The sequence below is a fragment of the Octodon degus genome, unplaced genomic scaffold (genome assembly GCF_000260255.1).
Source record: "Octodon degus isolate 3935 unplaced genomic scaffold, OctDeg1.0 scaffold00076, whole genome shotgun sequence".
Taxonomy (NCBI): Eukaryota; Metazoa; Chordata; class Mammalia; order Rodentia; family Octodontidae; genus Octodon; species Octodon degus.
Window position 1 is genome coordinate 10,454,444 of NW_004524652.1, and position 11,043 is coordinate 10,465,486.

General features: G+C 53.7%; 1 protein-coding gene and 1 non-coding gene across 6 annotated transcripts in view; both read left to right on the top strand.

The window, feature by feature from the left end:
- The window catches only part of Tpcn1 (two pore segment channel 1), a 51,581-nt gene that overhangs the window by 2,042 nt on the left and 38,496 nt on the right, over positions 1–11,043 (top strand). For 3 of the 5 annotated variants that reach the window (XM_023720474.1, XM_023720476.1, XM_023720473.1), the window contains exon 2: positions 1,751–1,987. In XM_023720474.1, coding sequence (XP_023576242.1) covers positions 1,876–1,987 — 112 coding nt within the window. In that variant the 5' untranslated portion in view covers positions 1,751–1,875. The remainder of the gene's footprint in view (positions 1–1,750; positions 1,988–11,043) is intronic. The other 2 variants (XM_023720477.1, XM_004635941.2) reach the window with 1 other exon arrangement.
- Positions 3,018–3,185, top strand: LOC111818011. The gene has a single exon (XR_002822093.1). It is a non-coding gene; the product is annotated as a U1 spliceosomal RNA (small nuclear RNA).

Consider the following 11,043-nt stretch of genomic DNA (forward strand, 5'->3'; position numbering starts at 1 on the left):
TTGTCTCCTTTCATCCTCAGGCACCTAAAGCTAGAACAGTGCTTGCATAAAAATGTCTGTTAAAAAAAAAATTTACAAAAGCCAGGGAGATAGCTCAGTAGAATAAGTGCTGCTCTGGCAAGTGTAAGGGCCTGAGTTTAATCCCTGATTCCGCAAAAAAAAAAAAAAAAGAATGTCTGTTGCTTCCCAGCCAAGTGCAGGGTGATCTTGGGAGTTTATGTGGGGTCCTCAGAGGTCGCTTAGTAAAGTTTAAATGGAAGCTGCGTTTTTGTTTATTTATTATTTTTTTTTGAATGTGGGAGAGCATTGATGATACTGGGCACTAACGTTTTAGTGTTCACTAAAGATGGGTACTGCTTAAAGGCAGATGGTGGGGAATGAGGGACACTGTGATGAAGGGGGACAAGGGCCTGATGCCAGATGGTAAGGTTCAAAGCTTGGCTGTCTAGGTGTAGGTTCTTCAGCAAATCACTAAACCTCTCTGTGCCTGTCTTTTTTCTCTTTTATGAGGATGGATAATCCTGCCTGTCCCACAGGACTATTATGAGATTTTAATGAACTTACAAATTTCGAGTAGTTGGCTGTGCCTGGTGGCACACGCCTGTAATCCCCATGCTCAGGGGGCTGAGGCAGGAGGATCCTTGTGAGTTCGAGACTGGCCTGGGCTACGAAGTGAGCTCAAGGCCAGCCCGAGCTGCATAACAGGAGACCCTGTCTCAAAAAAAGACAAAATAAATAAATAATTAAAATAAATAAATCTCAAGTACGAAAAAAAAATCCAATCACTAGTAAACTCTCAGACACATAACAAGTAGGCATTAAGTATTAACTACTGTCATTTTGACCATCATATTTTTTTTTCTTTAATATTCTTGCAGAGCCAGCAGATAAATGTAAAAGAAGGGTGGAGATGGAACATATTAGCTCTAATCTCATTTGCCAGACACAGTTGTCATTCACTTTTCAGTATCTGTTCTTACAGTTGCCCTAATATTTTAACACAATTATACTGTTAGCACCTAAACAAACAAACAAACAAAAAACCTTTTTGTACTGAGGACTGAACCCAGACCCTTGATGTTAGCCAAGAGGCTGAGCAACAGTGGTGATTGAACCCAGAGCCTTTGCTCTGCGCTGCAGCCCCAGCACGTTTTTTATTTTTTACTTTGAGACGGGCCTCTCTAAGACACCAAGTTGGGCAGGCAGTTGCCTTCCTCCTGGCCCAGCCGCCAGAGTATTTCAGTGACCATTGTGTGTCCACACCCCGCTTGTTATCATTCTATTTATTTATTTTTGGTACGGGGAACCAAACTTAGGACCTTGTGCTTGCCAGGCAGGCGCTTGTGCCACTGAGCTATATTCCCAGTCCTCATTCTTTTTATTTATTTATTTTTTTTATTTTTTGCAGAACCGGGGATTGAACTCAGGTCCTTGCCCTTGCCAGGGAAGCGCTTATTCCACTGAGCCATCTCCCCAGCCCCTCATTCTTTTTAAAGAGAAAGAATATATTTATTCACATACCAGGAAATTTCACCATTTATTTTATTTATTTTTTTTTCAAAGTTTTATTGACAAACAGATAGCAATGAGACAGAATTTCACCATTTAAAAGAGTATATGTAACTCAGTGGTTTTTAGGACGTTTGTAGGACTGGGTAGCCATTAGCACCACCTCAGTCCAGAACCTATTCGTTAGCAATGGTTATCCTTTCATGATTGTCTTGCTTTTTTTTTATGCTCCAAACCCTAGAAGATGCCTCTCATGGAGGAATTTCTGAGAAGCACCAAGGGGCCAGCAGCTTTGACAAGGAGCTCAAACCAGAGACTATTTACAGTGCTGGACATTGCATCCTGAGGAGCGCGGGAGCGGGGAGCATGGCCGTGAACTTGGACGATGATGTGCCGCTCATCCTGACTGTGGACGAAGGCAGCAGCGCCACAGCGGCTCCCCCCAACAGCCTGGGTGTGGAGGAGCTGCTGCCCAAAAGTAAGCCGGGGGCTGACTGGCGGGGGCCTGGCAGCAGACAGCAGGAGGTGGCGTGGGTTCATTCTCCTGTCACCTGGCCCAGTGGTTGGGCCCTCATGTGTCGACACAGAAACTAGTCCTGGTGGCTGTGGGCTGCTGATGCCACACACCCAGCTTTGGGAGGGCTTCGGGCTCGCGCTCCCCCCGGCCCTCACCTCCCTTGCACCTGACCGACCTTGGCTTTTTCCGTGGTGGCTTGGCAGGGACCACGGGCCAACCTGCTCCTTGGTGGCTTCCCTCCCTCATCCCTGGTTATAAAAAGCAGCCGATTTCAGCAGCAGCCTCCGTCTGTCCCCCTTGGAAGCCGTTGGCAGGAAAGCGGCGCTCTTGCTTCTCTCTGCTCCTTCGCAGCCCAGCAGCGCCAGGCAGGGGCGGAGGGGGCGAGCGATGGTTGGGATCCATTGATCGGAGGCTTTGGGGTTTTGCTTTGTCTTCCTCTGAACCAAAGCCTAGCACAAAGCGAACCCAAGAGAGGCGGTGAGCTTTACATTTTTTACGTGTTAAGTGTGTTGCTGGCACAATGCGAGGCCTTAAGAACCTTTCTGGGCTTCATCCTGAAGCCATTTGTTTGCTTGGGCCTTGGGGCTCAGGAGAGGCTTAAAATAACTCACCTTTTGTGGAGGTCCATAGCTGCCTTGGTGAACGGAGACCATCACCCTGTGGGGAGGGAATGGAGGGAGCCACTGGGGACCAGTGACACGGCAGCCTGGCTGTCCCATCTCCTTTGTCCCAAGAGGGTGCAACTGGTGGTGATTGCTGGGCAGCCTCTCTGGGAACGGATGAAAGGAGCAGTGTCCCTGGGGTGAGGTGTGGCAGGCGCCCGGCTCCCTAGACACAGGCCCCTCTCTGCCATGGTGGCTTTGCCCGCTCTGGGGCAGCAGAGCTGGGTGGTACAGAGATGAGAGCATGAGCCAGGCTGGGGGCAGTAGTGGTGACTGCGATCCCAGCAAGTCAGGGAGGACAATGTAGGAGGATCAGAGTTGGAACCGTCAGACTGTCCTGGAAGGGGAGATACCATGATCACGAAGGTGGCTTTTCCATGGCGAGACGTAGCCATTGCGCTCCAGGTGTCCTGACCCCTGGGATTTCCCCAAATGTGGGAAACTCGACTGCGTAATTTATGGTGGTAAGGGACCGCTTTCACTCACGCTTTCCCCTGGGGAAAAAAAATTGAACCCATCATAGGCAACTTAGCAATTTAGTGAGACTCTGTCTCTAAATAAAGAAAAATCAAAAAGGATGGGGTGGAGGCCATAGCTCAGTACAGAGGCCCTGCCTTCAACTTCCCCAAGTACCACTCAGGGCCAAGCAAAGAGTGTGTTCAGTTTCCAGCTCTTAGCTGTTTCCTTCGTAGAGTCCCCTTGTTAGGTAGGCAGTAGTGTTCCTCTTTTACCAACCAGGTCAGAGAGGTTAGGTGACTTTCCCAAGGCCACCCAGCCAGTGTGCAGGTAAATAAAGGTTTGAATTCAGGAATAATTCCAGAGCCTCTTCCTCTCCTTCTCCTTCCTCTTTTTCTGCTCTTCCTCCCTGTCCTTCTCTTCCTTCTCCTTTTTCCTTCACAAGTTTAAAATAAAATGTGAGCGTGAGTCCTTAGCTTAGCATTTGTTCATTTTGATTTTTTTTTTTTTAATATTTTGCAGTCTTGGGTCCGTCCCTGGGCCTTGTGTGTGGTAGGCCCTTAACATTGATCTCTCTCCTCCTTCTGCACTGTCAAGGCAGAATTGCTGTTCCTGGGCTGGGGAGGTAGCTTGGCTGTATAAGCGCCTGCCTGGCAAGTGCAAGGTCCTGAGTTTGATCCTCAGTACCACATGCTGTGCCAGCTGGGTGTGGTGGCGCATGCCTGTGATTCTGGCACTGGAGAAGCTGAGACAGGTAGATTACTACGAGTCTGAACTGTGTAGCAAAACCCTGTATCAAAAAAATTGTTGTTCCCATCTGTATTTACAGAGTAAGAGATGGCCTGGGGAACTTAGGAGGTCAAGTGGCCTGTCCAGGGTCACACAGCTCATTGGCACTGATAGCTCTCTGGTCGGTCCTCCCAGGAGACACAAGTCATGTGACACAGTTGTAGCTTCAGAGGCTCCTGCTGGTGAGGGAGGCCTTATGTCACTGGTACAAGGGACCTGAGGTAGGTAGGAGTGGTCTGCTGACAGCCAGGCTCAGGATTGTGAGTGACAACCTGCATGTCCTGTGAGCCTGCTGCTTTAAAATCCTCATGAAGCATCAGCTCAACAGTGGCTTGTCCGGCTCCCCTGCAGGATCAGAGTGGGGGCACCGATGCTGTTCTGTGTCAGGATCAGACTTTGAACTGGTGACGGTGCTTGCTGAGCAGGAAATAGGCCAGAGAGACAATAAAGCTCACCTTGGGTCGGCCCCCAGCAAGGGTCTTCTTGTCTTACCAAAGCTGAAGTCAGTGGCCTATTTTCGTTTGTTTCTTAAGACCAAAATAATATGGCCCCAACCAGCAGCGACATTGTGTTTTCTCCACAGTGGATTAGTGCCTCAGATTCCTCTCTTGTGTGTGATCTATTTTCTTTGTTTTTAGAGGCAGGGTCTTGCTGTGGAACCCAGGCTGGGCTTGAATTTATATCCTCCTGCCTCGGCCTCCAGAGTGCTGGGGCCGTAGGTGTGTGCCACCACACCCAGTTTGTTCCCTGCATTCTCAAGGATTATTTGTTAAGACCTCTAGGAATATGTGGGTGAATCTTTGGAGTCTGGCTGGAGAGAGAGGTGGGGCCTCTCTCAGGGGAAGGAGAGGTTTCAAGGCATCCACTTGGCCTAGCACAGGCCTTAGCTCATGCTTGGATTTTGTCACTGGCCTTCCCTGTCCCTGTTGCTGGAGGAGTAGTCCCTCTCACACAGATGCAGCCTGGCTATGTTTTCCCTGGGCCTTCCCCTCCCAACAGGCTGCAACCAGCCTCTTTCGCCTGGATGCATGCCGATGTGTGTCCTGGCGTCGTCTTGTCCAGCCCGTCCTATTTCCTGCCTCGGCCCACAGTGTCATATGGCTTGGAGGGTTGCAAGACTCCATGCATTCCCGATGCTCTGCACCTCACTGTGCTGCTGCCCTGCTCTGAAGAGGGTCTGGCATCCCCCCCACCCCGCCCCCGACTTCGTGAACTCCAGCCCTGTCCTGGGAAGGCTGCTGCCTTCCTGCACTTCCCCTTCCTGCATTCCCTCCGATTATGCTCCAGTTCCTTGAGAGAGGCTTCCACAGGCTTCCAGGGGTGGCATTTGCTGCCTGTGGTGATTACAGTTCCAACCCTCTGATCCATTGTCGCCTGAGCCCTGAGTGCTGTTGAGCTTTGTATGTCGTAGCTCAGTGCCTGCCAGCTGCACATACAACTCCGATGAGGTTTCAGTCACCAAGTTGACCCTGGGGCCTTGCAGCCCTGGGAATCGCCTTGGAAGGTCCTCGCCAGAGATGGGCAAGCATCCTCTCTGGCTCTTCTCTACAACCAGTGGTTTGAATCCCCTTTGTCTCAGTGAGGCTCATTGTCGTAGAGACCGTGTCCCTCAAGTAAACTCTTGAGGGGCTGGCAGAACAGACAAGGCGGCTGGCAGAGTTGCAGTGACAGGGCCAGCAGCACCCAGAGCCTTCCCTGGGACCTGTGGGCTCCCAGGGCCTTCCCTGGCTCCATGTGCTCCTTGTCATGGCAGTGATGACAAAGTGCCAGGGCTAGGCGGCTTCAGCCACAGATGTGCTTTTTCCCAGTGTGGTGGCACGGGGTTGCCGTCCTCTGAGGCCTCTCCGCTGGGCCTGCAGAGCGCCACCTTGCTGTATCCTCACCAGTCCTGTTGAATTAGGGCCCATCCATGTGACCACGTTTGACCTTAATTTAAGAGACTCAGACTCCAAACATGGTCACGTTGTCCCCAGGAATCAGCTGTGCCACCTCTGACTATTAACTCCCTGCCAGGGCTCTGGCCTCTTTGGGTCCTGGAAGGTTTGGCTTTGAGAGTGAGGCGTAACTTTGAAAGCCCACGTTCAGCAGCTGGCCCGAGACACCAGTTCCTGGTGTGAACCAGGAAGTGGTGGAGAGCAGCTGTGACTTCTGTGGGCGGGGCAGAGGACTTTCTACTTCTGGCCATGCTCAGGTTTTACCTTCTGGTCACTTGACACTTCTGGAGGACCAAAGCACAGGGACAAGGGTGGTGGCTGAGGGGGGGGGCGAGGCACCACGTCTGGTTGTCTGCTTTGCTGCTGGTTGTCTGTGGTTTCCTGGTGCTGTGCAGTGAAGGGGTAAGGCCTGAGTGACAGAGCAGAGCTCCTGCCCTCCTCCACCTGGATGCTGGGGCTTTACTAGGACGCTGGGCAGCGCAGAGAAAGGTCACTGTCCTGTGTGGGCCTGCATCTGATGCCTGGTCCCCTTTACCAAAGCTTGTACATGGGCAGAGCAGTTGGCACCAGGCTCCATCCAGTGGGCACCTGCGCCAGGAGGAGCTGGTTGGTAGGGGCAGGGCCAGAAGCGCAGCGTGGTCAGCCTGAGGGGACATGCTATCGCAGGACTCTGGTCCCGTGACTCTTTCCTAACCAGGATTCCCCAGCATATTGGCAGAGTGAAGGCTGCCCTTGGGACTTGCTTGACTTCACTCACTTGTGGTCCCCAGGTGGTAGCATGGCAGGGTGGGTGGGCACTGAGGACAAACCCCAGACTGCCATCCCAGACAAGTGCAGAGCTGGGCTGTCCAAGCCTCAGCCCTCATCTGTAGAATAGGGTCAGGATTGCACCTGTAAGTCAGGGGGTTCAGGTGTGATCCCACAATCTGTACTCCACTAATTGCAGATGTCCTTGTCCCCGTCCAGAGACTGGGTTGCAACCTTGCAGTGTCCACCAGGACCTGGGTCCTGAGCTCCGGCCAAGGGGCGAATCCCCTCTGCCTCACTCCTGACCCAGCAGGTGGCGGCCGACCTGCAGGGAAGCCAGGGCAGCTTGGCAGCTGGAACCAGGCAGCAGTTAGACTTCCAGAGCCTCCCATGGAGCCTGGGCATTGGGCACCACTGGAGTCCTTCCCCTGGCTGTTTTAGGGTCTTATCAAGGCACAGTGCCAGATGTCACCAGGCCGTTGGTGGCCCTAATTACAGTAAGCGAGCACCCAGCATGCTGGGTTGGAGCCTCGTAACAGAGACACAAAGCCTCTTCTTTTCCCCACCCTCCACGTCTTCGTGGGGGGGTCCTGTCTGTTGCCTCCGACCCCCTGCCACGAAATGCCATCTCTGCCTCTGCATGCAGAAAGCTGCCACATCTCAATGGCAGCCCTGCCTCCCCCAGAACCTGGGGGAGGGCTGAGCTCACATGGCTCTGAACGAGCTTAGCTTCAGGAGCCAGAACCATCAACTTCCAGGTCAGGGAGGGGACACGGGCAGGCCTGGCTGGCTCCCAGCAGTCTCTGGTGGCTTCTGATTACAGTGGCCTCCTTGGGGTGCCCCAGATTGCAGTAGTGTCCCAGAGAGGAAGCAGCAGGGACTAAGCCCTGGAGGAACAGGTGTCCCGCAATGGCCCCATCCTAGCTTCATGCTCCACGTGCTGCCCTGCAACTTTGCTGGGAGAAACCCAGAATGGAGCTTTCCTCTCCCCGCTCAGGCCAGTTGGGTAAGAAGGTACACACAGTCACAGGAACCTGCACCCTCGGGCAGCTGCTGGGTGCCAGGCAGTGTGCACAGTGCCTGCTGGTGGTGTCTGTGTGTCACCTGTCCCCCAGACAGGGCCTTGTTGTGTGCCAGGCAGGTGCATCTGCCACTACCTACAGCCCCAGCCCTGCAGCTTTTTTACCATTTAACTTTTCTCTCTACCTAATATTATTCCAAATTGGGGTGCCAGGGTTCAGCCTCCTTCCTGTGTTGTAAAAAGAGCAGAGCTGTTGGCTCTGGGATTGCAGCAGAGAAGCTAGAACAAGTGAAAGGAGCCACAGAGAAAGCCTTGATTTCCCCGCGCACGGACCACAGTCCCTTCCAGTGCATGTTCTCTGGGGTTAGGCCGCAGGCAACTGTTTCCATCTCAGTACTTGGAACAGGAAATTTTCGGCTCCACATGGAGCCTGGAAAGAGCCAAGATTTGGTCAATGTGGCACAAAGGCGGCCAAGCGAGGCGCAGCCTTGGGCTGACTTGGAAGGTCAGTGGGCTCTAGCAGCCACCCCTAGAAGTTGTTGATTCCCAGCAGCAGGGGACCCTACATTGGGACTTGCAGGAGGTCCCTGGTGGGGCCATGTGCCTCTGTACCAGGGACCCCCATTGCCCTGTTTGCATTTTGGGGCTCCAGGCCTAGTTGTGCAAGTCTGTCCTTTCTCTCCCAAGTCACTTGGAAGGCTGAGGTTCAGAGGCAGTGACCCTATGGTGTAAGACCCAACACTTGGGCTACTGAATGTGCTCTTGGCTGCCACTGATCTCTGGCCAGCCACTGTCATGGGATTGCAGGCCAATACCACCTTGTCCAGTCTCTCAAAAGCAGTGAGAACCTACAATTCTAATTAAGAGCCTTCTGATTTTCAATACCAGCAGCTGATTCCCACGTCTTCGGTATGGCCAGCTGAATAAAGCCCGGTGAGTAGGTCGTGCTTAATGACCTGTAGCTCACAGAGTTCCATTTCAGCCTTCGTCTTCTGCTCAGAATGAACCACTTCAAATTAAGTGAAACGTGGATCAAAAGTGGCAGGCAGCCTCCTCTTGGCCTCTGAGTGCTTTGCCACAGGACACCAGCTGGCAACTTGCTTTGGCATTGAAGCTACAGGGACAGGGTGTTAGCCCAGCCAGGCAGGGAGGTGGCCGAGGACAGCACAGGTGGCTGGGTCAGCCCTGCGCAGAGCTGTGCGCGTCTGTGGAGGAGGGCTGTGGGTGGAGGGGAAGCTCCCGGCTGTGCTGCAGGGCAGGAGCCAGGGCTGGGCTCTGCTCTCTGGATCTGGCTCCTTGCCTTCTCCGGAGCTTCCTAGCACGGGTGTGGCCTGGCCTTGCTCAACAGACAGATGACCTCAAAGCCCTGCACTGCCACTGCTGTCGCTGCTGCTGCTGCTGCTGCTGCTGCTGCGCTGGGTGGGACTTTCCCTGGCTGCCCTGGCCTGGGGCAAGGAGGGCATGCTCTACTTAGATCGGAGGCGCCGGGCAGGGCAGGAAGGAAGCAGTGCTGAAAGCAGCGCAGAGCTGGTGGAATGAGGACGTTTGGCTCTGGGCTGACCCCACCCTACCTCCCCCACTTTACCCTTCCTAAACCCACCATGCTGAGCCCTTAGGGTCAGAGGGTACCTCCAGACCTGAGGCCAGGCTGCTAATTGAAGAAGACATTGCAAGGAGGCATGTGGTGTGCTCCTGTAATTCCATCTGCTTAGGAGGCTGTAGTGCTGGGAGCGTCAGTAGCACATAAACTCAGGAGGCTGAGGCAGGAGGATCGCATTTCAGGATGTTTGGGCAATTTAATGAGACCCTGTCTCAAAAATAAAAATGGGAAGGGCTGGGGACGCAGCTCATTGGCGGAATGCTTGCCTAGCATGCCTGAGGCCTGCACGTGCTCATGTACACACACACACACACACACACACACACACAATGGCTTTCTCTCCTGCCTGTGCTAATGCACTGCCACTACCCGGAACAGTCCATCCTGATCCTGGGCTGGTCGCGAAGCTCCCGCCTGCTCAGCCAGGCTGCTGAGCTCTGCTGCCTCTTTCCGCAGCTCTGACCTCTTATCTGTCCCTCTGTGGTGACCCTGTCCTCCCAGCTGCTCTTCTTCGCTGGAGAATTCCGCACCTTGGAATACGGCTTGGGTACTTGGCAGAAGCAAGCAGGGTGCGCACTGTGGCGGCAGCAGCAGGCTCCTTTTATTTTTAACTTTTTAAGGCGTGATTTAGGAATTTGTTTTCATTTTTCCATGGCGGAAGCGGCCACTTTGGGGAACCTTGTCCGCAGGGAACCTTGGGTGTCTTCAAGCCTCGGCATGGGCAGCGCAGCGAGGTGTGGGAATCCAGGAACGTTGAAACGGCCTTAGCACATCAGGAATGAGATGGGGCCTTCCCAGGGCCTGAGGGCAGCTGCAGGGAGGCCGCCCAGCGTCACCCCCTGTGCAGATGAGCAGACTGAGGCATGCCGGGAGGACTGCTTAGGCAGGCAGGATGCGTGCAGTCAGCACACTCAGGCCCAGGGTAGGTGGGGCAGGTGGGAGGCCAGATGGCCGGTATCTTCCCGCGTTGGAGCCCCACTGCTGCCTCCTCGATCACATCCCAAGAGAGCTCTGGAAGCTTCACCAGTGAACTTAGACCTCCTCACTTAGCCAAGTTTTTTTTCAGTCCTGGGAATTAAACCCAGAACCTCTGCACTGAGCTACATCCCTTTAAATTTTTCTTTTATTTCAAGGCAAGATCATGTTAGGACACTTAGTTGTCCACGCTGGGCTCAAACTTAGGGTCCTCCTGCCTCAGCCTCCCAGAGGCCTGGGATTGTAGGTGTGTACCACCATGCCCTGGCTCACTTGACCAAGTTCTTGAATGGAGTCAGTGCTTTGAGCCCCTCTCTGCCCAGCAGCAGTCGGGACCCTCATCCTGTCCAAGCTGTGAGGAATTCTGTCTCAGGCGCCATCCTGCCAAGCTGATCTCTGGTCCTTGGTTTACCCCAGAAATCAGAACCAATAATCCAGAGTCTTAAAAACACATTCCCATAATCTCATTTGTTTAATAAGCCAATTGTCTCACTTATTTCCTCTGTAGCCACTTTTCACTAGAGAACTTCCCAGTCCGCTGACTCAGGCTCTGCTGTTCCCCCACTGTGGCGCCTGCAGCTGCAGACCCACATGCCCTCCTCCTCCTTCCATCTCACGGCCTCCGTCTCATGGCCTCCATCTCACGGCCTCCGTCTCATGGCCTCCATCTCACGGCCTCCATCTCATGGCCTCCATCTCACGGCCTCCATCTCATGGCCTCCGTCTCACGGCCTCCGTCTCACGGCCTCCACCTCATGGCCTCCATCTCACGGCCTCCACCTCACGGCCTCCGTCTCACGGCCTCCATCTCACGGCCTCCATCTCACGGCCTC